Source organism: Camelus bactrianus, chromosome 7 (genome assembly GCF_048773025.1).
Source record: "Camelus bactrianus isolate YW-2024 breed Bactrian camel chromosome 7, ASM4877302v1, whole genome shotgun sequence".
Taxonomy (NCBI): domain Eukaryota; kingdom Metazoa; phylum Chordata; class Mammalia; order Artiodactyla; family Camelidae; genus Camelus; species Camelus bactrianus.
Genome location: NC_133545.1, coordinates 65,872,632 through 65,900,035, shown reverse-complemented (window position 1 = coordinate 65,900,035; position 27,404 = coordinate 65,872,632). Strand labels below are relative to the sequence as shown.

The 27,404-nt window shown below is 37.2% G+C and overlaps 1 protein-coding gene across 6 annotated transcripts in view; it reads left to right on the top strand.

The window, feature by feature from the left end:
* The window catches only part of ADAM22 (ADAM metallopeptidase domain 22), a 209,682-nt gene that overhangs the window by 121,636 nt on the left and 60,642 nt on the right, over positions 1 to 27,404 (top strand). For all 6 annotated transcript variants that reach the window (XM_074367518.1, XM_074367519.1, XM_074367520.1 and 3 more), the window contains exons 5-12: positions 10,449 to 10,531; positions 15,049 to 15,112; positions 16,873 to 16,942; positions 20,991 to 21,061; positions 22,746 to 22,820; positions 24,478 to 24,549; positions 25,341 to 25,507; positions 26,937 to 27,021. In XM_074367518.1, the coding sequence (XP_074223619.1) occupies positions 10,449 to 10,531; positions 15,049 to 15,112; positions 16,873 to 16,942; positions 20,991 to 21,061; positions 22,746 to 22,820; positions 24,478 to 24,549; positions 25,341 to 25,507; positions 26,937 to 27,021 (687 nt within the window). The remainder of the gene's footprint in view (positions 1 to 10,448; positions 10,532 to 15,048; positions 15,113 to 16,872; positions 16,943 to 20,990; positions 21,062 to 22,745; positions 22,821 to 24,477; positions 24,550 to 25,340; positions 25,508 to 26,936; positions 27,022 to 27,404) is intronic.

Below are 27,404 nucleotides of genomic sequence, written 5' to 3'. Positions count from 1 at the left end.
ACAAAAAGAGTAGATGAGCGGATGCAATAGGAGCAAAGTGAAATGAAAGAAAAAGTTCACAGTGAAAGTGAGAAAAAAATGCCCTTTTCTTCTTTACCTCAAACCCTCATATAGTTATATTTTCTTTAAAAAAGGAGAGGAAAACAACAACAAAAACATCCTTCTCAGATGGAACAGAAATCTTTTTCTTCCTTTTTATAGGAAGCCAAATATGCTTTCTTTTTTGTGCCACAGTCTTCTAGTCATTTATATTTTTTCTTATTAATGTTCAAACCTTAACCTAGAATAAGGTTTTAGATAATATGTATGTCTTATGCTAAAGGATTCACATAGAGCAACACATTTTAAAGTTTGTTGTTTGTAAAAAGATACGATGATGTAGTAGTTTCCTGGAAAGAGTTATAATTTCATGAGTTTATAATTATATAGTCACTGTATGTGGTCCACATTGATTTTCCATTCTCCCAGTTTAGAACTTCATCACAGAGAACCTGATAAGTGCTCTCTCTGCATTACAGTAATTTGTTGCTGAGGAGCATTTTGTGGGAACCTAAAATGTTTTAGTAGTCTGATCAGACATTTTTATATTAATGGGTCTATAAATGATTACCTGACAGCTGAAAAAATAATTTCTCTTGCCTATTCTGTGGTTAAAAATAAGCAATTTTGGAAGCTCTGTTTGACTTAATAATAGAACTGAAGGTCAGGTTTACTGTATTATTTGTGTAGCAATAATGACTATTGTTAAATGAAGTTATAGGAAACTAGAATGGCTGGCTAGAGGTAATTAAGATACAGGTTAATCTTTTTATATGAAGGATGCTATAATAGACGCCTGCAGTTTATTCCAATGAGCCAAGCTTCTTAGAAGCCAAATCTCTGGATTATGAACATAAAAATTCATTTGGTCACATTAAAAGAGATGAAAAGTTGTGCTATATTGAATAGTGTCCCCTCAAAATTCATGTCCCCTGGTACCTGTGAATGTGACTATTTTTTGCAAATAGGGTCCTTTCAGATGTGCTCAGTTGGAAAGCTCTAAACTAATGACTGGTGTCCTTATAGAGGGAAGTTTAGACATAGAGACACAGAGACAGACACACAGGAAGAATGCCATATGAAGACAGTGGCAGAGGTTGGAGGATGTGGCCACAAGCCAGGGAACACTGAGAATTGTTGGCAACCACTAGAATTTAGGAAGGGTTCTTCTCGAGACCCTTCAAAGGGAGCATGACTCTACCAACACCTTGATTTCAGATTTCCAGTCTCCAGAACTGTGAGGAAATATGTTTCTGTTAGTTTAAGCCACTCAGGTTTTGGTAATTTGTTACGACAGTCCTAGGAAATTAATACAGAAGGCATTTTGATTATAACTAATGTGAAACAATTAAAGTACATGCTGGAGGTCCTGAGCCTGCAGACAAGAGGAGAGCCTAACTTCTAAAAATGGATTGCTTCTCAAAAGACTTTACCAGTTATTCAGTTTGGGTGCTTGTGAGCTGTAACTCCTGGGACCCTATCATTGTTTTCGTGTTTTGTTTTCCAATGCTGACTTTACCCAGGGTAATTCACTATAAGGAAAGACTCCTGCACAATAGTCAAAACAGATTGTAAGTTCACTGGGTCCCTAAAGGGCTTTTAAAAAAACAAAAACAAAAGACAAAAAACAACCTGAACGCTCACAAGAAAGTTATAGCCCCTATTTTCTGTGGTGTTTGCTGTCTTCCAATAAGTCTCTTTTCCTTATCACTTCTGTTTATACCCGGTGGCTTTCTAGTTCTGTCTCTTTTCTCCTTTCTTGTGGAAACTTTGGCTACAATAATATTCAAGAATATTTGCTACAATAATATTCTTATATATCTTGCCTCTTCAACAGAAACCGTGAATCTTTTAAATGAAGTTATTCTCGTTTTTTGTCACTTAGTTTTGACTACTTTTAGTTTTTAAGATTTTTTTTGGTTGAAGAATCTTTTCTAGGGCTTATCAGTGAATATTGAAATAGTGCAGAGAATTTGAATGATCATTTAACTCTAGATGTTGGAATGAGCTGATGTTTTGGAGACTGCTTGAACAACTGGAACTTGGAAAGGGATGGCAAACCCAAATGTCCAAAGGTATCAACCAGAAGTATAAATGAGAGGCAAACTAGCTGTAATAAAAGGAAGAATGTGTACTTTATTCATCTGCAGCTGATTTGTGACCTACAGGAAAGTGGAAATGTGGAAGTGGAGGTCTACTGTTAAAAAAATCCCCTAATTTTTGGGGGGAAATGGAAATTCAAGTTTCAATAACTGCAAAGGGCTGAGAGACTAACAGACTAACAAATTAGTCTGTTACAGTTTCCTCTGTGCTGGCAGAAGACTAGAGACCCCTGGGTCAAAGACAAAGGATTTTGTTACCCATGGCAATAGAAGTAGCCAGAATATCAACACTTTCTTAGACTTGTATCTTGAGCCTCGGTCCCCAGAGGGTGATAAATGAAAGGGCCAGGTGACACCTGTACACACAGTCTGTTGTGTCACTAGAGAAATTCTGAATTTAGAAAACCTGAGTCTTTTATAATAGGAAGTAAACATGCTTGTTCTTTGCTCTGGAGGGAGATATCTCTATCTTCAAAGGCTTTGCTCTATACAAACATCCTTGAAAGGGTTGTCCAGAAAAATCTCAGGCCATGAGGAGTCCTAGATTATTATTACAGCAAAGCGTTATTGAGTAACCTTTTGGAAGTTATTTCTATGGGTTATATTAAAAATGACATTTTAATAAGTCATTTAAATTAAGCCTGTTTACATAAGGGTGTTTTTTTTTTTTTTTGTCTTTTGAAACCTATAGTACTAAGTTAGAGTCTAGGAAGTATTCATTTATACGCTTGATGCTGGCTTTATATTTCATAACCCAGTATACTAACAAAACAAATTTTAGGGATTAATATGGGGTTGCCAATCTTTTTATTTTACCATGTATGGAAACAGCCCCTTCAAAATACCTAAATTCTGTTTACTATTTCTACCAATTTGAAAAGAATAAATATGACAACTAATGCAATATGGTACCCGGGATTGGCTCCTGGAACAGAAAGAGAAAATGAATGGAAACATTAAAGAAATATAAATGTTTAGAGCCTAGTAAAAAGTAACATACCAGTGCCAGTGTTTTAGTTTCAATAAATGTACTCAGCTGACATAAAATGTTAATAGTGGGAGAAACTGGATGATAGGTATATTAGAACTCTCTGTACCATCTTTGCAACTTTTCTGTGAATCTAAAATTATTTGAAAAGAAAAAGCCTATTAAAAATTAAAAATGGATAATTTTAATAAAGAGAAGGCAATAGCTAATCTCAAAACAAAGGACAGATTAAAAAATTAAATATATTTAGATTTATGAGAAATTGACTGAATTGCCCTTATTTTTCTTATTTTATCATGAACTGGTAAGGATTTTGACATGCACTAGTATTAATCCATGGATTATCGGCCGTGTGATAGCTTTATTTAATTTTAATTTATTATAAAATGAGATTTTTTCCTCTACTTTCCTTAGAGAGCCTGTAAAATCAGATACTCTTACACTTTGTACCTGAACAGATGTTTAACCCATGTCCCTTCTGTGAATCCAGTCTGATTCTGTATAATCCCAGGTTATACATTTTAATCAGGGTGGGCTGGTGGAGTCTCTCCAATGTAAGATACAGCTTTTCTAGGGATTTCCTTGATGCAGGTGACCCTAGGGAGACTCAGAATATTCCTGACTCAAGGAGACTTTAAAATGTCATTTCTCATTGAGGGAAGGGCAAGGGTAGGAGGAGGGCAGATTCCTCATGTCAGTGCCAATCAGGAGGAAATTGGGAAGAGGCTGTTGCAGACAAACTCCTGATGGAACAGATTCCAGCCATGCAGCCACAAACAGGAGTCTGGGCAGTGAACATGCCTGGGAGGAATTTAAGATGCAAGAGAGTTCGGGGCAGGTCTTCATTTTCTACGAAGGGTATTAGGGTAGAGTGTAACTTCTCAACCTAAGGCAGCATGTTGGAATCATCTGGGCAGATGAACATCATGCCCAGGTCCCATTCCTAGGTGTCCTGATATGATTGGTTGGGAGTAGGCTTGATCTTTTTAAAAAGCTTCCCCTATGATACTAATGTGAGCCCAGGGTGGGGAGTTGTGCTAGTGTGAGCAAGGGTCTCACTTGTGGAAGAGGATGATGGACATGGGCCGTGATCTGCAGGGTAGCAGGCCAGTCCCGAGACTGGTGCCCACAGAGCGGGAGAGAGTCTTGACTCAGGGAGCAGAGCAGCATCACGAGGCTTGCAGGGTGGTGTTTTGGTCTGGAAGTGTCTTCACTGACCCTGTCCCTTTAAGGGTAACTGATTTGCCTGTGACTTTCACGGATGTAGCACGGAATGACCCTCATCCTGGGACACTCCTTCGTTCCAGGCTAACTGGACATTGATCACTGTAGTCCGTTTAGTCCTGGCCAGAGCATCCTGTATGGTGTCCTATTACCAGCACCTACGAAAAGTAGCTCTGCTCTTCCTGGCTCCATACATGGCAAAATTCTTGCATATTCTTATGTCACCTTTTACCCTCCATTGTGTCTCTGATAAAACCAGATGATTTGGGGAGAACAAGAGAAGGAGTCTGGAGAAGAGATATGGCTCTATATCCTTTATGCTTCAGTTAGCATCTGCTCAGGAACTAGAATAGGATTTCAGTGAGCTCAGTAATGAGGAGTTTTAGAATGCAGAGGCAGACGTAGAGTGAAGCAGTTATTCTCAAATTTTAAAGTGCATTGAAGTCACTGGAGGGCTTCCAGAGACTTTGATTATGTCTGGGGAGAGGCTTGAGAATTTGCATTTTTAACAAGCTGATGTTTTGGGGCTGGAAACCACTTTTAGAGAATCACTAGGATAAAGTGACTTGACCCTGCATCAGGCACACCTGGGTGTAAAGGCGGTCTTTAAATCTACGTTTTCTCACTTGTTGAAATGGAAAAATTAATATTCACTTTATCAGTCATCATGAAATAGTCATTCATCACCATGCACAATGCCCAGGATATGACAGACACTTTCATTCTTTCAAAGATCTGTCTTTCTGATATCCTCTACCTGGGGGTGCTTTGGTATTGGGTTGAATATTTTTAGGTTAATAATTCCAAATATGATCATCAGAATCAACTGGGGAACTTTTTGCAACTCTAGAAAGTCTGGAGCCCTCCCTCCTTGGAGATTGTGATTCAGCAGCTCTGCAGGAATGCCTGGGAACTAGGGGGAGATTCTGATAGTCAGTTTTGAGAACCCTGCTGTTGAGCAACATTTCTCTAGGGCAGGGCTTTTCAGCCTCTGCAGCTTCCTTGAATCATCTGGAGCATTTAAAAAGATGCTGATGCCTGCATCTGTCTCCTGAGATTATGATTTAATTGAGTTGGAGGACAGTCTGAGCATTGGGATTTTGAAAGCTCTCCATGGTGTTTCTGATATGCAGTCAAGGTTGAGGACCATTGCTCTAGTATAATCCTAAAGTAAGAAAAACATGGAATACTTGTTAAGCTGCAGATTCTTGGATCTAACCTCAGAGCTGCCTAAACAAACTCTCTGGATGGGAGACACGGTCACCTGCATTATCCGTTAAAGCCATGAAATGTTAGCCTTAACAAATAAAATATGAGAATCAGACCTAAAGGGACACAAGAGAATCTCTTACGGAGGAAATATTGCCTGACTTCACCCTCTTACCTAATTATTTAGCAGTTTACAGTGGACTTGACTTTGTATCTCATGGAATCCCCTGCATACTCTTGTGAGGCAGTGTGGGTTGTTAATTTCCCCATTTGCTTGATGAGGAAGCTTGATTCTGGGAGGCTCTTTCTCTAACAGCACACTTGGGGATATAAACATAGATCAGGCACCTGTGCTTCCCTGAAAGAAGACCAGAGTCTAGTGGGAGACCTGGGATAGAAATAAGAATGCAGGTAGAAAGATGGAAAATATGAAAATGCAGAGGAGGGGTTAGCAAGTTTAATTCTATGAGGAGGAGGGAATCTGAGTAGGCTTTTTAGAAGAGGCGGCCCTGGCCCGTCTTGGAGCTTATAAAGCTGTGATTTCCTTTGAGGATCTGGATGGAAAGCAGATGACTATGGCCTTGTGGCCGTGCTCTCATTGGTTCCCTTTATTGGGGTTTCATAGTTTTATAACCCAGGCTTTTTAGCTTCCTTTGTGTTATCTCATCACATTTATAATAAATTCTGCTTTTCTTTTGAGATCTCTTTGGCCGTTTAATAAAAATGTGGTTTGTCTTTGAATTTTGCAAATAAATGATTATTTTGACTTCCCTAGAGTAAAATTTGTAATAAGCTTTTTCCAGAGGGAAGATAAACCAATATGACATATGAACTACCATATAATTCATTTTTAGAGAGGTTGGTAATTTTTTTTTTAGCTACAACTATCTAATTAGCTAAAAATAAACATCTGTACTGTTATGGCTGTGTTATTAAATCAAGGAGTATGAAGAAAGTTTCAAGGACAATAGATTTATTTCTGGAACAAAAGAAACAGTAAGGAATAAAGCTATGATTGTCAGATGACTAAAAAGCCAAACTCTGTTAGAATGTGCTGTCTTTTTCCTTTTCCTACATTTGTCTTAGGTTATTGTACGTAATACCTATTTCTGTAAAGCATCTGGTTCCTCAAGAAAGTCATACGAAGATATGAAGAACCTTTATCATTGATAAGATTCGAGAAAATTGGCCTAAGTGATACTTTATTGAAATATACAATTTTTAATAAAATGCATTTTATTATTTTAAAATGCAGTGCATCTTTTAAAGCAGGTATGTGTAAAGAAATATAATTATATTTGTCCTTTAAAATATCCATTAAATTTTTAAATGCACATTTTCTTTGACCTACCAGGTCCACATCTGGTAATCTGTCCTACAGATATACTGACAGAAGTGCACAAAAATATATGAAAGGATGTTTGTTACAATATGGTTTATGACACCAAAAAAAAAAAATGGAGATAGTTCTAGTGGATAAATGTCCATTAGAACAGGACTGTTTAAATGAATTATGGTTCACCTCTATGATGGAATATTCTGCCATTGTTGAAAGAATGAGGCTGATGTCAATGTTACTTTAAGGAAAAAAATAAAGTGGCAGAACAGTGTGGATAGTGTAAACTCATTTGTGCACTGGAAAAGATATATGTGTATTTATGTATCTACACATTTCCTTGAATGTGCATAGATGACTTGTCACGTGGGGCACAAAATCTGTCAAAAATGTTTACCTGTTAGGAGGCAACTGCAGCCTGGACAATATGTAGGAAGGGGATATTTTCACTCTTTACCATGAACGTCCTGAATTCTTAGGTTTTTCACCCTAAGTATTTATTACTTTAAAAATAATGGGTAAAAATATTATTTAAAAAATCTATTAATTGAATTTTTGAATTTATTTTAATAATTTAACAATAGATTAATATAAATTAAAGAAGCCCTTTAATACTAAGGCCTCTGTTCTGGGTTAAGAAATATTTCCAGGTGGATTAAAGGAAAAAAGAAATCTACTTTAGTTCTGTAGTGGAAATAAATATTGATTTATGGTGAATAATTCCTGAAAAAAATCATAACACAGAAATTAATTTCCACCATTATTTAGAAGAGTTACTTAGAATACCAGTTGAGAGTCTCAAGATTTGAATAATAATAGCCCAAATCAAGGAGGTAGCCACCCCCTGCCCCACCATGTTTATGCTTCTCTTAAAGTGTCATGGAAACATTGATAATGATTCAACCGTATTGAGCTCTTCACTTCATTTGTAGTGTTAGGCTTTTGTGCAGATAGATCCTGATCATATGCTGTTTTTGGACTGACTCCTGTTTTTCAGAATCAGAAATCAGTGAAAGGTTGTTTTCTATTACCTAATCATCTATTTAGCCCCAATATAAAAGGAGGGTCGTTTCAAAACATGAGTTCTGTGCCCTTTTTTTTTATTATTATAATTTAATGTAACATTCCCCAAGTTGGTATTGTAAAGAAAACTTTAGTAATTTATAAAACATTTCTTATGTACCTTTACCTCTGATGTGTCTTCCCCTCATACAATGACTTAACTTCTGTTGTTCCCTAATCTGATGCCATAATTCTTATGATTAACTTCTTAGTTTTACTTCTTTTTGTTTCTAGTATTTTTCTGTCTACTGTTCACTGTGAGTTTTAGACCTCCGAGAGAGATCTGATTGGGTTATTTAGTCAGTATTTAATTTAAAGAAACACTTTTAGATAGAATTCTTTCTCTTTCAAGGTCATTCCCATTGACTGTTGGCCTTTTGTGTCTGCCCAGTCGAAAGCTAGAGTTTTGATTTCTGGTCTAGTCAGATATGTCCGGGAAATCAATGTTATCTGAAACATAATGACCTTTTCTGTACTTAGAATCTAATCTTTTGGACAGTTCACCAGTCTAACAGCCCAACAGAGGGAATTTTAAATTCTGTTACATTTACCCTGAATGCTACTCCAAAGTTTAAAAACAAACAAAAAAAGTCAGACTCGGGAAAGCTTAGATTTGCACCGGAGAACCCACAAGTTCTAAGTCTTAACTCATGTTAGTGTAGGAGGGACACGGGCCTTGTGTTCACACATTCACACAAAGTTTGCATCCCTACTTGGCAACTTCCCAGGTGGAGAGCCTTAATTCTTAGAGATTGTGACCTCCTATGTGAAACAGACGTAACAATATTTCTTTGTAGAAGTGAAGTGATGATTTAAGGAGTGTGTGTGTGTGTAAATTGAGTAGGACAACAGATGACACAGAGTCATTATACTAGTAGCAAACATTTATTGAGTGTGTACCAAGTGCCAAGCATTATTCTAAGCCCTTTATGCATGTTAGCTCTTTAATCATCTGAATAATCCTATGAAATTATTACCCTCATTTGATAGATGACACAGGGAGGCTCTATAATTTGAGATTACACAACTAGTAAGTGAAGGAGCTGATAGCTCATGCTGTTAACATCTAAAGCAACCCTACCCTGGAAATCAGTGTCTAGCTTTGTTTCTACCCTTAAGTCTGTGGCCTTCTGGGCTCCATCCCCTATAAGAACCACACAGGAAGTACCTCCCTTTCTCTTCCTCTATCCAATCCAAGCAGGATCCTCAGTTCATGATGCTTAGTGACTCCCTCGGGAATCTGGAGGTGCCACAGTGTCAGGGATTGCACTGTTCACTGTCTTCTGCTCTCCACCCCTCACTAAAGCTGAGCTCCAGGCAATTCTGTGGGATTATCTCATGAGGAGCGGCAGGCTCGGGCCAGGCTGCCCTCCTTGGAATTCCTGAGAAGAAAATGTCTTCAGCCATGTTCCGTGATTACGTCTTCCTGTTCTCTCCCCTCCGCTTGTCAAGCCCTGAGTGTTTTAAGTAGAGTTAGTCCTTAAGCCAGATAGTGATGTAGGTGACGTTTGCCCCTTTAAACTACCCATTCCATCAGTCCTTCCATTGTTAGGCTTTCATCTCTCAGTGGGTCAATTGGATTAGCAGCTTTCAGCTTCTGAATAAATGGGAGGTTAGTGGGGGGAATGGGAAAGGTCATTTAGACTTGTGCTTCTGAAACTTTAATGTGCACATGAATCTCCTAGGGACCTGGTTAAAATGCTGATTCTGATATAGTCGGTCTGGGGTGAGTCCCGAGATTCTGTATTTCTGACACACTCCTGGCAATGCCAGAGCTGCTGTTTTCTAGACCACACTGTGAGTAGCAAGTATCTACAGGCTGGGGTACCACCCTGAGATGGCAGAGGAACTGCCCTATTGCCTTTTCCAGGAACATTTAATCAAAAGAAATGAGTCTCTCAGTGGAATTTAGTTAGAGTGACTGGTTGCTAGAAGAAATTTCTCAATTTCAAACCATACACTAGACTGCTTACCAGTAAAGCCATTCCTGGTTGGAGAAATGAATAGTGTAAAACTTGCCAAGTTTTGATACAAATGCTGTAAAAATAGGCGTTTTCCTCCATCAGTTTAATCTAGTTGACTCTCAGATGATTTATATTCATTTTACTTAGCTTTATGGGGAAGAGCATCATTTTGCTGCTGCTCACATTGAGTTACTCAGGACTGAGGAAACAGCTGATTAAAGTTTTTTTCTGGTGCAAGGGCCACCTGTGTATTTCAGTATCTCTTTCTTTCTTCCTTCTGTCATCACCTACATAAAAGGAAAATTAAGTCAACTTTTATTTCCCTGTCTTTTGATTTGGAGTCAGTTGGCTAGAAGTGTTAATGAATAATTCTGTTAGAAATGGTTTGGTAATTGGAATCTGGATAATGAAACATTGTACAGAGCTTTGCTCTGGGAGGTGTAGGGTGGGCAGAAACCTTTGAAGTGGTGAGACTGATTCTCTCTGTGATGGGGAAGGCTTACATTCTCTATTTCTGCTTTCAGGGAGGAGAACACTGTTACTACCAGGGCCACATCCGAGGAAACCCTGTCTCATTTGTGGCGTTGTCAACATGCCATGGACTTCAGTAAGTGTCCAGTTTTTTTTTTTTTTTGTGCCATCCATTCTTTCAATCACTTATTTTCTTTATTTTTAATGCCCTGTGGTCGAAATCCCTATTTTGTGTCAAGGGCTAATTTTAAATCAGTGATGGATCTGATCTTTTTCTCCTTTGTGGTTTATAAACCAAGCAAGTTGTTCAGTTAGAGTTGCAGAAACCAGGGACTCTGAAATTATAACATGATACCTGAGTGATGTTGGAAACTTTTTTCTCATTCCATCTAGATGGGGACAGGAGTGGTTTGGGTAACTCTGGTCTAGTTTCTGTGGATATTTGTCCCCTGGGTACCAGTTCTATCCCTCCTCCTTCTTGGTGTTCATTTTAAATGTTTATATGGAATAACAGAAATTTCAGGGGATGAAAACTCCTGACTCCTTGCACAAAGACAAAGGCTGGAGGTGACTTCAAGAGCTCATGTGTTTTAGCTTTTTTTTTTCAGCCAGAATCTCACCTAACCCACAGCAGACTCATGGAAGGTCCATTTATCTCAGAAATCTCTAAGAAATGGATTTCATGCCTCCTTGGGGCCTTGCTTCCTTTCTCATAACCTCCGCTGTCAAAGTTGGCTTGCTGATGTTTAACATGGGACTCCAGCTACTTCCCCCAACCTGTCGATAATGGTGATACCCAGGTGGTGTCTCTCCCCTGTTTTGTGACCCCTTGTAAATCTTTCATGTCATCCCTCAGCATTCCATTTAGACTAAGTCATCTCAGTCCTTGTTACTCCTTTGCAGGGCACAGAAAAAGCCAGCACTTTAATTTATTTTTGTTCAGTTTTTGTTTGGAAACCTTAAAATTCTTCCTGTCCGTTATCCATTTAGAGATGTGGGTTCTTCATCTGACAGTTATTGAGTATCTGCTGTGTAGCAGCCACTTGGAATATTAAGGAGATTAGAACATGAGCCCTGCTTCCAAGAGCTCCCAGTCTCTTGGGGAAGCTAAATTTAGTTTAGCTTCATGCTTTAGAATGTGAAAGGTATATTTGTTTTCTTTGAGAGAGAAAGAAAACAGAAAAATGCAAGCTTAGATGGGTACTGAAGAATGAGGTTGTCCTTCAGGGCTCCAGAGAGATGTCACCTGAAGAAGGTGAAGTGGACCCTGGAATGGGCTTTGCTGGACTCTTCCAAGAAATGGATTAGACAGGCAGGTCTTAAAGAGAGCAAGGAAGCAGCTCTAATGGGAAAGGTTAGGAAATCTAGCCAGTCTGCATAAGTGGTGCCTTTGGTCAGGCTCTGGCAGTAGATGTGTGAGAGGCAGGAAGGAGAGAGTGCAGGGGGTCAGGGAAAGAGCCAGAGAAAAGAGGTCATATGTCTGAGAGCCTGGAAGCCTTCCATCTGCTTATTGTTTGTGCTAAAAGACTGTTCTACTGATTTTAAATGAATTCTTTGAATAAGGAGACAGTTTTACAAGGACAAAATCCATACCTAATATTCGAGAGCCTCGACTTTCTTAATCTGGAATAAAGAAATGTCAACGTCCCCTTCGGCAGTAAAATTGTTTTATCTGATCTCAAGAGGAGCACAGCTGTCAGCCAGGAATAGTACACGGGGCCTGTCGACGTTGGTGACAGCAAATGTATATTGTAGGAGAGTGATATCAAAAAAAAAGAGGCTTTTTCATCTCTCTTCCTCTTAAAATCTCAATCCAGAGTCACAGTGTAAGCATCTTGCCTAGTACGTGATCCAATCCCCTCCCCCCACCCTGTTTTTCCAAATGGGCACAATCTTGTGGGAATCAGAAAGAAAGTATTTCTGCCTTCTAAGGACCCTAGCAGACCTGAGACCCTAAGACCAACAGCTACTAATCCTCCACAGTCCTTTGAAGGAGGATGGAAAGGGAACTTCACAGAAATTTTAGAGTGAGTAGAGCAAGAATAGAATTCAGAGCCTTTTCCCGTTGTTTTAACTAAGTAAAACTGACTTCTACTTGTAGAAACCTTTTCATGTAGGACTAAACAAAGAAACAAACAAAAATCCAAAAAACCCCACTGTGTTTAGGAACACTGTCAGGATTGTGTACAGGTATGTTTGGGTGTTACTCGACTTTATGGGTGTGTTGGATAATTTACTTTTGTTCCTCTTTGTTATTTATGAATTATTACTTCTCATCTTGATTTTACCTTCTGAACAAAAATTGCTGACATTTATTTAATGGAGCTATTTCTAAATAATAAATAATTTCTGTTGTCTCAATTGCAGTGATTTAGGTATGAGATTTGTTATTTCATCCATGACTCATCTTTTATAAATTACCACATACATGTTGAGATTTTTCATTTTTCTTGATTTACTGAATTCCATTAAAGAACATAAAGGGTAAAATAATCAGATTTATAGGTTTTTCATAAAGAACCTGCAAGAGCACATTTTTTTTTTTCAGATTCGAGGGACTAATGGGCAATATTTTGATACTTATGTTTGATGTTATGACAAAATCCTGCAACTACGGGAACCTTAAAGAAGGGAATCAAATGTAAATGTATTGCCCTCTTGTGGCAATTTGTAAGAATGACTGTTTCCTTTCAAAATCCTGTTTTGATGCAGCCTTTTAAATTTTTAGCTCAATTGGCTGGTAGTAACTTGGTCCTAGCTGTAAGTTTTTATCAGTTAATACTGTGCGGTGGACTCAGTATACTTACTGGAATTTGTGTAACAGAAATGTGTCGGTTCTCAAACAAAGCAAATGAAACATACACTTTTTAATTGTTAAAGAATCAAATATGGTATATTTTCATATAGGCTAACAGAATCTTCTGGATATGGATGGTGTCAGAATCTGCTTTGTTTATACCGTGTATCATGATGTTTAAACCTAATAAAAACAACCGATTTTTCTATTAGACACTTACCTAATTCAAGAGGAAGTAGCACCATCACTATTTAAACAAAACAATCTGCTTGCTCCTTTATCAGTGTAGCCTTGTGAACTTTGGCAAAGGGTGATGGTTCTGTACAGTTTTCTGGAAGGGTCTGGCCAGTTATCAGCAGAATGTTTCCTGCCGTATTTGCTCTTCTGTTTTGAAAAGTATCCCCCGACTGATTCCTGAGGCATGTACTGTCAGTAATGTCTTACAGACTGCATCTGTTTATCTTTAAATCCCAAACTCAATGTCATCCAAATTCAGAAAGTGCGCTTTGGGGTGAAAACATCACAGATGTGAAAAGAGCAAGTTGAGGACATGTGGAAGATGTTACTGCGGGAGGGAAAGAATGTGAACAGAGCTGGAGACATTATAATTATAGATCAGGAAAACCAACTGACTTCACTAAGCCATCAATGAAAGACAAATGGTTGTCTGTGGTTAACAGCTTGGGTGTCATGCAGTCATTTCTGTCTAACACTGAAAATGACTGCAGAAGATCACAGCTTCGCCCTCCTCAGGTGCCTGACTGGTAGGACAGGCTCCTTCAGTGTCATAAGGGACAGGATCTCAGGAGAAGGACCACATTCCTCTAGAAGGGATGGCTGTAGGGATCTCTCTGAGAGGGAGCTGAGGACCTTTATAGCTTAAGATGCCCTCCAGAGGATTTCTCCATTGGCTGATGGTCATCTCCAACCTCTAAGAGGTCCAAAACTGACCTCCACATTTACTCCATGCAATTTAGGCAAGTAGCTTATCTCTTGAGCTTCAGTTTCTGTACTTGGAAAATGTGGATAGTCCTTGTATCTCCCTCATAAATTTGTGGGAAAGATTAAATGAGTGTCAGGTGTTTAACTTGTGGTGAGTTGTTGAAGTGTGTCAGCTCTTACTACCAGAGCATCTTCCAGGTGGATGGTAGGGAGGCCATTCTCAGTATCTTTCCTGACCACCTGCATCAGAATCACGGCAGGGAGGCGGGGAGCAGAGGTCGTTTAAAATGCAGCTTCCTGGGCCCCAGCCAGGAAATCTGAGGAGGACCCTGGAAGTTTTGCATTTTTATAAGCTCTCCCGGCAATGACTTGCATGTTAAGGTTTTAGATTTCCATGTTGGAAGGGGAATAATGGACCGCAGTTAGACAATGGGAATCCTGAGCCTGGGGAAGAGTCAGGGTAGGGGATCCTGCTGCTTCTGAGGTGTGTGTGGGTATGGTGTGGGAGATGTGTATGTGTGGGGTGTGTGTGTGATGTGTGTGTGATATAATGTATCATATATGGTGTGTGTGTGTGGTGTGGGGGTGTGTGTGACTGTGGTATGTGATGTGCATATGTGTGTGTGTGGTATATAATGTATGGTATATGGTGTGTGGGTGTTTGTGATGTGTGGTATGGTATGTGGGGAGTGTGGGTATGGTGTGCGTAGTGTGGGTGGTGTGTGTGTGTATGACATGCAGTGTGGGGTATGCGTGGGTCTTTGGTATGAGGCGTGCATCCTGTGGTGATGGGTGGGACTGAGAAGTGGGCATTGAGAAGTAGACTGGTCCTCCAGCTGCTGCTGATTTTAAAATGATCTTGTTCTGAGGCAAGAGTCAATTGCCAGGCCCAACTATTTTCCTGTTCTTGGCAGTGGGATGTTCTATGATGGGAACCACACCTATCTCATTGAGCCAGAAGAAAATGACACCTCCCAAGTAAGTTCTCCTTCTATTTGCTGTGGTGAATGTAAATATTGATGCTTAGAACTTTCTCCCCCCTCTTTTTATTCTTTTTGTTCTCTCCCTTTTGTTTTATTTTCATATTGTTAGGATCTGGATTATATCTATATAATTTATTATTATATAATTATTATTATATAATTATTATTATATAATCCTATATCTATATATTGTATATAAATTTTGTATTTATACATTAAATATTTCATATATTTATATATATTTAAATTAAATAGTGGATAAATCAAAACCATAGTGATCTTTTTCATTAAAAAGTCTATCTGTTACTCTTTTTTTGTGTTGGAAATGCATTTCCTTCTGAGGTGTTCTGAAGCCTTCATTTCTCTCTCCACCATAGTGTCCTGTAATCTGTCTTAGTCTGCTCAGGCTATCATTACAAAATACTGGGTGGTTTAAACAGACATTTATTTTCTCATAGTTCTGGTGACTGGAGTCCGAGATCAAGGTGCCAGCAGGGTGGGTGTCCATTGAGGGCTCTCTCCTTGGGGTGCAGACGGCCACCTTCTCTCTGTGTCCTCACGTGCAGAAAGAGAGTATGAGATCTGACATCTCTTCCTGTTCGTATAAGGAGACAGCCTTATCAGATTAGGACCTCACCCTTATGACCTCTATTTACCCTAATCACTTCCTTGCAAGCCCTAGTTCCAAATACAGACATATTAAGAGTTAGGGCTCAAACATAAGAATTTTGGGAAGGACATAGACATTCAGCTCATAACAGATCAAATCTACAGATAATGTGATTTTGCACCCTTTTTTCCTTTTTAGATTACAGATTTTTCTCTATTTCCTATTATCTTCAAGGCCCCGTGCTGATGAAATTTAGAGAAACCTAGGTTTTCTTAATTTTCTCCCTCAATTTAGTTGAAACATTCATTTTTTTCCCACAAATTAGAAAAAGATTGAGTTAACATTACTGACGACAGAGAAATATAATACACTTCCATCCTAGCTCTGCGCACACAAATACTCTTCTTTGTGTCATACAGCATTGGTCAAACACTTAGAGAGGCAAATAATTTCAAGAAACACACGTTGTTTTGCCACTCGTAAACAATCTTGTATGGGAAACTTTTTTGGGTATTATTTCCTGGGCACCCACTGCCAGCTGTCCCGTCACTTCACTCGACAGTATAATTTTTTAAAGGTCATATCATGAAACTTGACTATTTATGACCTCTTTTTTGTAATTGAATGAAGTCAGATGAAGTCATTTAAACATTCATTAATTTTCCTTAGATAAAACATGGCATTTCATTGGTTGGCTTTTCACAGAGGTTTGGATGACAGTTGAATTTGGGGGCAGGGTCTGCTTCGGGCATCTGCTTTTCCAGTTACCTTGCTCCCTGCTAGTAGGCAGACTATTAGCTCTGCAGTCTGCCCGGCAAAGCTATCAGGCTTTAAAAGGGGGCAGGGACCCATGGAAAGAAACCAGTCCTTGGGGGAATAGGTCCATTCATTTCTTTTCCATTACTGCAAGCTTTGGTTTCTCTGTCCATAAAGGCATTTTGCTTCTAATAGGATCTCACTCCAGGGCTGGGAGAATACAAGAGTGAGTGGGAGGGGTTATGCAACGGGCCATTGCCTTTCCAAACCCAAGAGAAGGTGTACTCAAGCTACGGTTCTTTTAAGGTCTCAGTCTCTCCAACTATGATTGCCTGAGGCTGGAGATAATCTGGTTGTACGTGCTTCATCTCTCGTTTGTGTTATTTCAGGAGGATTTCCGTTTTCATTCGGTTTACAAATCCAGACTGTTTGAATTTCCGTTGGATGATCTTCCATATGGTATGCTCTTCATATGGTGATTTGCGGGGGAAAAAAATGACAACTTTAATAATTCATTTTAATGTTTTAGAGCTTATTATGTGTGGAATATCATTAGCCCACGACTGCTCATAACAGTTTTAGAAAGTAAAGTCAAGTGATGTCAAGAGAGAGAATAAAATGTAAACTGACCTCATGTTTATAGTGGAGGAGTTGGGAAAGAGATAGCTTGAACATGATGAAGGAAACCTTTTTAAAATAAGACTCCAAGTAAGGTACTACAGGAAAAATCATGTTAAAGCAAAAGTTGGTCTGCATAGATAGAATATATAAATATTCACTGTTGGTGAGATACTGAGTTTATAAACTCAGGATGAGGTCTTAATCATTTTCCTGATTTGTTGTTTCCTCATTTCTTTCTGCCCCAACATTTTAAGAAAGAACTAGTGTAGATAAACATTTATTATTATTATGTGCTGTTTGTGAAATTCATCTTTCCTTCCCGTGTGTATTGGTGTATTGGTGGGATTTCCTTCCCGTGTGTAATCCCAATCGATAAAATGATTCCCATTTTATAGATGAAGAAACGGAAGCTCAGCTAGTTTGCCTTTTCCAGGGTCTCACAGCTGGGAAGGGGCTGAGCGAGGGTGTGGACTCTGGCACCCTGAGAATGTGCACTGGGAGAGAGGCACAAGGACAAATGGAAGAATTACTGGACTAAAATAAACCCTAAACTACTACTTAGGAAAATGACTTAAAGTTTACATTGTCTTCTCTTTGGAAAATGAAATAAGTGTTTTATAATGTTCCTTCCTCTCTGAAATAAACATGAGGCACCTTGACCTTCTGTAGGTACCCCTAAAGAGAAACAAAACTCACCCCTTTTCTCTTGCTACCAAAGGGCTAGAAGATCCTGTTTGACAGAATTCACTCTTTGGAAAAATCTGCACATGAGCACATAGAAGCTTTTACTTTACACAGACGCTTTAGACTGTTTCTTCATTATCTTATGAAACTTTTTATGATCCCTATTATGGGAAGAAAATAAATCATGACTAGCTGCCTGAGAACAAAGTTACACTGTAATAGGCATTGCTGGAAACAATCAACATTAATTAATATTTAAAGTAGTAAATAAAGATTTCCCCTAAGGACTTTGTTGTAGGCTTGCCATGATGCAATCTTACAATTTTTTTAAAAAACTTTATGCGGGGTTTCTTTTTCAACAGAAACTTTGGAAGTGACTTGGCAGTTTTGCTGTTATTAAAAATGAGTTTTGAGCATAGTCTTTGAAAACTCAAGCCTATCTCAATTTGTTCCTGGCTTTCTTTTCTTATCAGAAGTTGACATGTCCATTTTAAGAGTGTTACTTGTCTCCCAAGATACTTAGACTTACCGAGACAAATTAGAAGGAAACAAGAAATAGACAAACTGCAATTTTTGTGATGTAAGCCCAAAAGGAAGCTTACTTATTTTAGGTTTGGTAAAAGTGTTACTGGGTTATGGATTGTGTTATGGATTTTTCTTGCTATGCACTATGTATTTCCCAGAGATAAAGTATGATCAGGTACTCCCCAAACTTCTTTGACTGCGAAGTGTTTTTTTCATGTGACATCTCTCAGGACTAATGTTCCTAAGAACAAATTTTGAGAAAAGCTTAGTTAATTAAACACTGTCCACTTAGCACTCAGTGTTTTAAAAATCACTACAGTGAACAATGAAACAAATGAACAAACAAAACAAAACAGAAATGGATTCATAGATACAGAGAACAAGAGAGTGGTTGCCAGAGGGGATGGAGATGGGGGCCTGGTGAAATAGGTGAAGGGGATTATGAGGTACAAACCTCCAGTTATGAAATAAGTAAGTCATGGGGCTGTAAAGGACAGCATAGTAAAATAGTCAATAATATGATAATAACTTTGAATGGAGACAGAAGGTCATGAGACTTAACCGTGGTAACCATTTTGAAATGTATATAAATATCAAATCACTATGATGTACACCTGAAGCTGATATGATGTTGTATGTCAGTTATACTGCAGTTAAAAAATTATCACAATGAAATACACAAGTCTTGTGTACTGTTTGATGAGTTTTGACACCTATGTACTCCCCTGGTAAGGTGTAAAGGTTTTCCGTTACCAAAGTAACTTCCTATGTGCCCCTTCCTGCCAGTGCCTCCCACTCCTGCAATTCCTTTTCTGACTTTTTCACTGTAGGCTGGTTTAGCCTGTTGTAGCTTTTCATACAAATGGAATTATGCATCATGTTCAGATTCTTTTGCTTAGCACCTGCCTGAGATTTATGTTGTCCAGGATAGCAGTAGCTCATTCTTGTAAATTATTGAGTATGTTCTTATTGCATGACTATACCATAATTTTTTATCTATTCGGTCAATGGACATTGGGATTGTTTCCAGTTTTGGGTTATTATGAATAAAACAACTATGAACATTCTTGTAAAAATCATTTCTGTGGACATACATTTATAGTTCTCTATCAAATACCTGGGAGTGCAATTACTAGGTCATAAGGTAGGTAGGTATATGTTTAACTGTCTAAGAGTGTTCTCAAACTTTAGCATGCATCAGATCACCTGGAGGGCTTGTTGAACACAAATTGATGGTCTCATCTTTAGAGGTTTTTTTTCCAGCCACTTTATTGAGGTATGATTGACATGCAAAGAACTGTATTTTTAATGTATACAACTTGATGAGTTTGGAGATAAATATATGTCCGTGAAATCATCACCACAGTCTATGCTATAAACATATCCATCAATTCTGAAAATTTCCTCTTGCCTACTTTATGTATGGTGATGATGATAAGAACACTTACAAAATCTACCTTCTTAGCACAACTTTAAGTGAACAATACAGTATTGTTAACTATAGACACTACGCTGTGCAGTCGATCTGTAGGACTTACTCATCTTGTATGACTGAAACATTGTATGCTTTGACTGGTAAGTCCTCTTATCGCCTCCCTCCAGCCCCTGACAACCGCCATTCTAATCTTTGTTTCTATGAGTTTGACTAGTTCAGATTCCTCATATAAGCGGCATCATGTAGTATTTGTCTTTCTATGTCTGGCTTATTTCACCTAACCAAATGTCCTGTAGGTTTATCCATGTTGTTGCAAATGGCAGAATTTCCTTTTCTAAGGCTGAATATTATTCCATTGTATGTATACACTGTATTTTCTTTATCCATTCATCCACTAATGGACACTTAGGTTGCTTCTGTATCTTGGCTATTGTGGGTAATGCTGCAGTGAACATAGGAGTGCAGATGTTTCTTTGAGATCCTGATTTCAATTCCTTTGGCTGTAATTTCAGAAGTGGGATTGCTGGATCATAGGGTATTTTTATTTTAAATTTTTTTGAGGAAACTTTGTAATATTTTCCATAGTAGCTGCACTAATTTCTAGAGTTTCTGATTAAATACATCTTGGGTAGTTTACAAAAATTTGCGTTTCTAGTTTCCTAGGTAATGTCGATGATGCCACTAGTCCAAGTATCACACTTAGAGAACTACTATTGGATGAGAAACTGCCGAACCTTTTTCTAAAGTGGTTATACTATTTTATACTCTCATTAGCATTATATGAAATTCTGATTGCTCTCCAGCTTCACCAACATTTAGTGTGTCATGCTTTAGTGAACACCAGTGGTGGAAGTGAAGGTCAAGTGGTTATTTAGAAGATTCCCCTTAAAGAATGTGACGATATTTATAGGAGAAATGTGAGAAAAATATTGAGATAAATTAGAACAAGAATAATGAGATTTTTTTGAACTGTATTCCTCTGTGGTATGTTTATTTAGTATTAATATGAATGTAATTAGGTTAATATTCTGTATTTTCATTAAGTGTAATATTATATATTATAAATGCATAATATTTAAATACCTGTAATTATATAATTTGTAGATTATAATTATAATAATCATTAATGATTAAAGTATAATTATATAATTTATACTAAGAAGGGCTAATAAAATCATTGATTACCCTTCATGAAAGACCTGGCAACTGCACTAAATTAGATTTATTTTTATTTCCTTTTAGAATTCCAACGAGTAAACATCACTCCACCCAAATTTATTTTGAAGCCATCACCAAAAAGGAGTAAACGGCAGGTATGTACTCACAGGTATATGTCATGATGTTTTAAAAACATTTGGCAACTATGAATCAGTTGCATCTACATGAAGTCTGTGAGAGGGTAAGTTTTAATTCAGGCATTTGCTGTGGTGTGGTGAACAGTAAAGGTGACGTATTTGTAGGAAGAGTGGAGATGGAGCCATGCTATTTCATAGACTCAAAAAGCACTCAAGGTAGTGGTGATAATATGGTTGTTCATCATAGAGATGGATTATGAGGCCTCTCAGGTTCTTCTACCGTGGGCCTCTTTCCTTGCCTGGGTATGTACCACATCATGGAGTCTGCTTATGTGGTACATATCCTTGTATTTATCCCCTTAAAGATACCTCCGTTAGGGTGACCCTGTCAGGTTTTGAAGCCACAAAATGCTATGGTCACACTTGAGCTATTTTGAAGTCTAGGATATAAAATCAGGATGTCTGCTTTATGAATGTTCAGTTGATATTGAACTTAGTAATAGTAATAACAACTGTTTGTACAGTGCTTTAAACCACATGAAGTAGGTACTATTATTCTGCTTTTACAGAAAAAAGAATGATGTCTCAGAAATGTGAAAATGATTTGCCCAGAATCATAGAGCTGGTAAAAGGTTTAGACAAACTAAGAACTCTTATCATCAGAATTAAGGTATCATCTCCGTTGTGGTGGTGGTTGGTGTGGGTATGTGTGTGCAGCATAAAAATACAGGATGAGAGAAGCAGAATCTCTATTAAGATCAAGCAGTTTAAGGAACCAGGTATCTTTTTAAAAAATGTGTTTAATAAGCATAAAGTAAAATCATTACAGATTTCTAATGTGAATAATAATAATAATAATAATAATAATAATAATAATAATAATTGCTAGGTTTTACTGATTACTTGCCGTGTACAATTGTATTAACACATTTAATCCTCATAACAACCTTTTGAGGAAGGCATTATCCCTATTTTACTGATAAAGACATTGTAGCACAAGAAGCTTAAGAAACTTGTTCATGGTTACATTGGGTTACCCATTCCGTTTTAATTAACATATATAAAATTTTATACAATATATAAAAATTTTGTTTCAGCTTTATTGAGGTATAATTGACAAATGTGAGATATTTAAAATATAGTAGGATGATTTGATATGTCACATTTGTGAAAGGATTCCCCTTGTGGATTTATTTAACACATCCATCACCTTACGTATTTCCTTTTTTTTTTTTTTTGGTGAGAATATTGAAGTTCTACTCTCTCAGCAAATTTCAGTCACACAGTATATAGTGTTATCAATGCAAGTGTCTATCAATGGATGAATAGATAAAGAAAAAGTGGTATAAACATTATAATGGAATATTACTCTAACTTAATAAAGAAGGAAATCCTATCATTTGCAACAATATGGATGAACCAGGAGGGCATTATGCTATATGAAATAAGCCAGACAGAGAAAGACAAATACTGCATACTATCACTTATTTGTGGAATCTGAAAAAAGAAAAATGTCAAACTCAGAGAAACAGTAGAAAAGTGGTTGCCGGGGCTAGGCACTGGGGGAAATAGAGAGAGGTTGGTAAAAGGGTACAGACTATCGGCTATAAGATGAGTAATATCTGAGGATTTACTGTATTAAGTTTTCCACAGCCAAGGTCAGAGGGCTTAGTTAGGTGCAATTTTCTTTTTTATGTTGCAGCTTCGTAGACGTCCTCGTAATGTAGCAGAGGAAACCAAATATATTGAACTGATGATTGTGAACGATCATCTCATGGTAAGATTTGTTGAGTTTTTTGTTGTTTGAACTTACCTGTACCTAGGATAAAACTGATGGGTGCAGAAATATGTTTAGAAGAAAGAAACCCATAAAGTTGTAACCTGGAGAAAGTATTTGTGTAACCAAACATCTTTGTTACCCAGCAACAACCTGTAAGTAGGAAACACTCTTAGGTGGAAACAATTTACAGTAGTTTGTGAGGTTCCAAGAATGTTTCTGTGACTCATAATATTAACTGTTTGGATTTGCTTGATTAATAAATGGGCTAATATCTTCTGTACTAAAATGGTGAGCTTAAAGAAAAATGGAAACTTCCATTTTATGTTAAAAAAAATGAGGCTGCAATAATGTGACACTTTAGTTTGCAGTGTACAGCTTTATCCTAATAAAAGGGAAGCAATTTTTCTATTTCTGTCTTGCTGTATAGTAAACCATATGGAAAAGCTTATATAGCCAAGCAGTAAAGATTTTTAGAATAAAAACCTAGCAAAACTTCCTTTTTGCTGAGTCAATTATTTTTTATACTCAACTCATGGACATGTTGTATATCCAATTCATGGTCATGTTATATATTCAATTCATGGATACGTTGCAGTCAGTGTGGTTATATTCACAGCACAGCAATGAGTTGCAATGCTAATTACTGCATGTAACCAGAGTTTAAACTAAAAATATTCAGTGATGCACATTGCTAAATTTTACTTAATTTCAGGTAAATATACATTTTAATTTACTTTGAATTATTTATTTTTAGGGAAAATTTATCATTTATTTAAATATGATTAAACAAATGACATCGATTTTAATAATAATTATTAGTATTACTATTGAGTGCTTCTTCCTTTTTCAGGGTAGGACTAAGTGTTATCTTTCTACCTATTTGATTTCATGACTTACTGTTTCCTGAGATTTTTACAGAATACGTTTCAAAAACATGCATTTTGGACATTTGAAGGCATCATACATTCAGATGTCTGTTGGCATCTGTAGGCAGGTAACAAAAATGAAGTGAGTCAGGTATAAAATAATAGGGAAGGGTGAGGCCTGTGGCAAAAGTGAGGTGCTATGATCTATCCAATGGGAGCAGCTCCTTCTCAGCCCTTTCCAGTCATTACCATGTGGGGATGCTAATTTTAAGAGAAGCCAGAAATAAGGTTTTCAATGATACGTCCTGATTTTTAAAACAGAATTGAGGCCAAATGGAAGATTTATGTGATCAACATCTAGCCTTTAAGCCACCTCCTTGTGACCGTTAGGGCTTTCTTCTCCTTACTGAATAAGTCTTGTGGAACTTTCTATACTTTCTAGCATTATTCACGGTCGGGCTTTGACCCTACCTTTATTTGTATGTCTTGCAATTCATAGACAACTTTCATAGGTTTTATCATTTTGAATAACAATCTTGCAATAAAAAATAAACTTTTGAAATGGATGGAATGGCTAGTTTTTACTTTATCTTACAGATCTGTGAGGCCTTAAAATTTTAGGAGCTTTGCCTCAGACTACCCAGCATCTGAAGAACTAGGTCTCAACTCAGACATTTTTTTTTTCCAGAAAGCCTTAGAGACCTTTCAATTACACCGTATTTCTGTTGCTGAGATGATCATTTGCTGATGACTTTGAAAGCCCTTCACTTGTTTTCTTTTGCTTTCAGTTTAAAAAACATCGGCTCTCAGTTGTACATACCAACACGTATGCGAAATCTGTGGTGAACATGGCGGATTTGGTAAGTATGAACCTGACTCAGTATTGCCGCAGAGGAGTTTTATCTCCTGATTGCTAATAAATTGGATAATGTTCTATTTTCACTGCCCTAAATGGCACTTTAGCCAAGGTGTCCTGTAAGTCCCTTACAGCCTTGCCCTGAACTTTATTGACTTTGATCTCTGGCTGAGAAAATGATAAAAGGAAGTGGTCAAAATTTTTCCTGTATTTTTCACATTGGAAAAGAAGAGGTTGAGTGATAGTCCCTAATAAAGGTATTCATAGTGTACTTCTAACAATGGAGAAACAGTTGTGCCTTTTCAAAAGAGTACCTGGTGCTATGGGAATGATGTGACTAAATAATTCTACTGTACGTCCTTTCCACATCTTCCCTGACAAGGCAGTACTGGTACCTTCCCCATGAGTTTAATCAGGGCCAGTCAAGGTGTATAGAGATTATCTCCTTGGAGAGTGTTCCATTTTCACTAGGGGAACTCAAGAATGCATGAGTCTTCATCTTGGGTACCAGAAATGAACTCGGGGGAAGCCTTGAATAAGGGTGCAAATATTTGTCAAACAGCAATATTTTGTTTTTAATTAGTACTCTGTTCTTTGGTAACCATTGGATTCTCTATTACTCAAGGGAAATGCATGTAAGCTATCAAAACAATTATCTCCCCTAAACCAGTGAAGTTTCTCATATTTAACTAAAACTCAAGGAGTTTCCATAAAAGGAGCTTTGTAGTCCTGTTCATGGATCATTTGATTTTTACCACATGTACAGCTGGTGTGTTCATTTTGTTAATATACTAGATATATAAAGACCAACTTAAGACAAGGATAGTATTGGTTGCCATGGAAACCTGGGCGGCTGACAACAAGTTTGCCATATCGGAAAATCCATTGATCACCCTGCGTGAGTTTATGAAATACAGGAGGGATTTTATCAAAGAGAAAAGCGATGCAGTTCACCTTTTTTCGTACGTAACTTTTGTAATGATTTATTTTTTTTTTGTTTCACGTTAAATACTGTATTGCTTGTGACTGATATGTGTTCTTTGTACTGCATAATGCCGTTAGGATTTGATGTGGCAGATACATTTGGAAGAAGTTTTAAAGTATAGATTATTTGAAACTGTTACAAAAATTCAATAGGTATAATTTTGAGTTATTTTACTATTGTGTATATACTTTATATAATTTTAAAAGAGATTTAATCAGAGCGTTTACTGAGTAAAATACTATTAATTCTTGTAAAGAGTATTCTTAACAACAGATTAATTATATTCTTTAAAGTTGCTGTCTTTTACATATTAATGTTATCTTTGTTTTCAGTCTAAGGGAAGAGCTTAATATGTCAGACTATATTTTATTTTTTATTTTTTTCTCTTATGGTTTTTCTAGGGGGTAACATGCATGTTTGACGTAATAGCAAATTATAAGTTGCAGCAGTTCAAAAAACCTGTCATCTAAAGTCAGAGCTATTGAAGAAAGTTATAAATGGAAGTAAAAGAGTGTATTTTGAGGGTAACTTTTAATTTTTACACAATTCCAAATTTACAGAAAAGTTGCAAGAATACTACAAGGAAATACCATATACGCTTTACCCAGATTCATGAATTGTTGACATTTTGCCCCATTTGTTTTATGACTTTCTTCTTTCTATCCTTCTTCCTTCCTTCCCCTCTCCCCTTCCTTTTTTCCATCTATCTATCTAACTATCTATGTTTTCCTGAGTAAGTTCAAGACATTTACTTACTGTGCCTTTACTACTAAATACTTATGTATATTCCCTAAGATAAGGACATTCTCTTATATAACCAGTGTAAATGATCAAAACTAGAACATTAACAGTGATACAATATTTTCATCCATCTCAGACCAGTTGTTTCAATAATATTTCCAAAGCTAACCTCCCCACCCCTCCCAAATTCAGTATCTAGTCCAGGATCACACACTGCATTTAATCGGCCTGTCTCTTTAGTTTCCTTTAATCTGAAACATTTCTTCAGCCTATCTTCATCTCTTTGGAGCTTAACATTCTTGAAGAGTGGAGGCCAGTTATTTATAGAATGTTCCTCATTGTGGAAATGTCTGATGTTTTCTCATTGTGAGATTCGAGTTATATGCATTCTTGGCAGAATGTACCTCATGTTAGAAATTCTTTTTTAATAGATATAATTCCACTTAAGATATTTATTGGTCATGTAGGGAAATATCACTCAGAAAAAATATCACTTTTTCTTTGGTTATATGTGCAATCAATTTTCATATTCCTTCCTTACCTCAGGAATATATAGTTTAGAAATGTATGTGTATTGAGAAAAGAAGTGTGGTAAATTAATAATGAGAGGTGATACGATATTTGAACTGTGAGCAGTAAGCATTTTTCATTTCCTTTTCTAAAAGGGGGAGTCAATTTGAGAGTAGCCGGAGCGGGGCAGCTTATATTGGTGGGATTTGCTCGTTGCTGAAAGGAGGAGGCGTGAATGAAGTAGGTGTGAACATCTGTACAGTACAAAGTAGTATGATGGCTGACGGTGTTTTCCTAATATTTAAGAGACAATTTCTCAGTGTTCCTCATACTCCAGATATTGCTATTTTATTAACAGCCAATATGGTCACTGCAAATGACCAGCAGACACTAGGGAAATAATGGAAGATAATATCAGATAATTCTGTTCATGTTCTACTTAGAATGATTTCCAGATTTAGCTATTTATAGATGATATAGAGAAAATCTTTACCTTTTTTGAAAATAAGGCCCTCTTTATCCCTTTGACTGATTTTCCAGAGAATTGAGTAACTTCCTAAAGCATTGGGTTACTACCTAACCTAGTTGGAAATTTTCTTCCTTCCTCAATATTTGGCAAATTT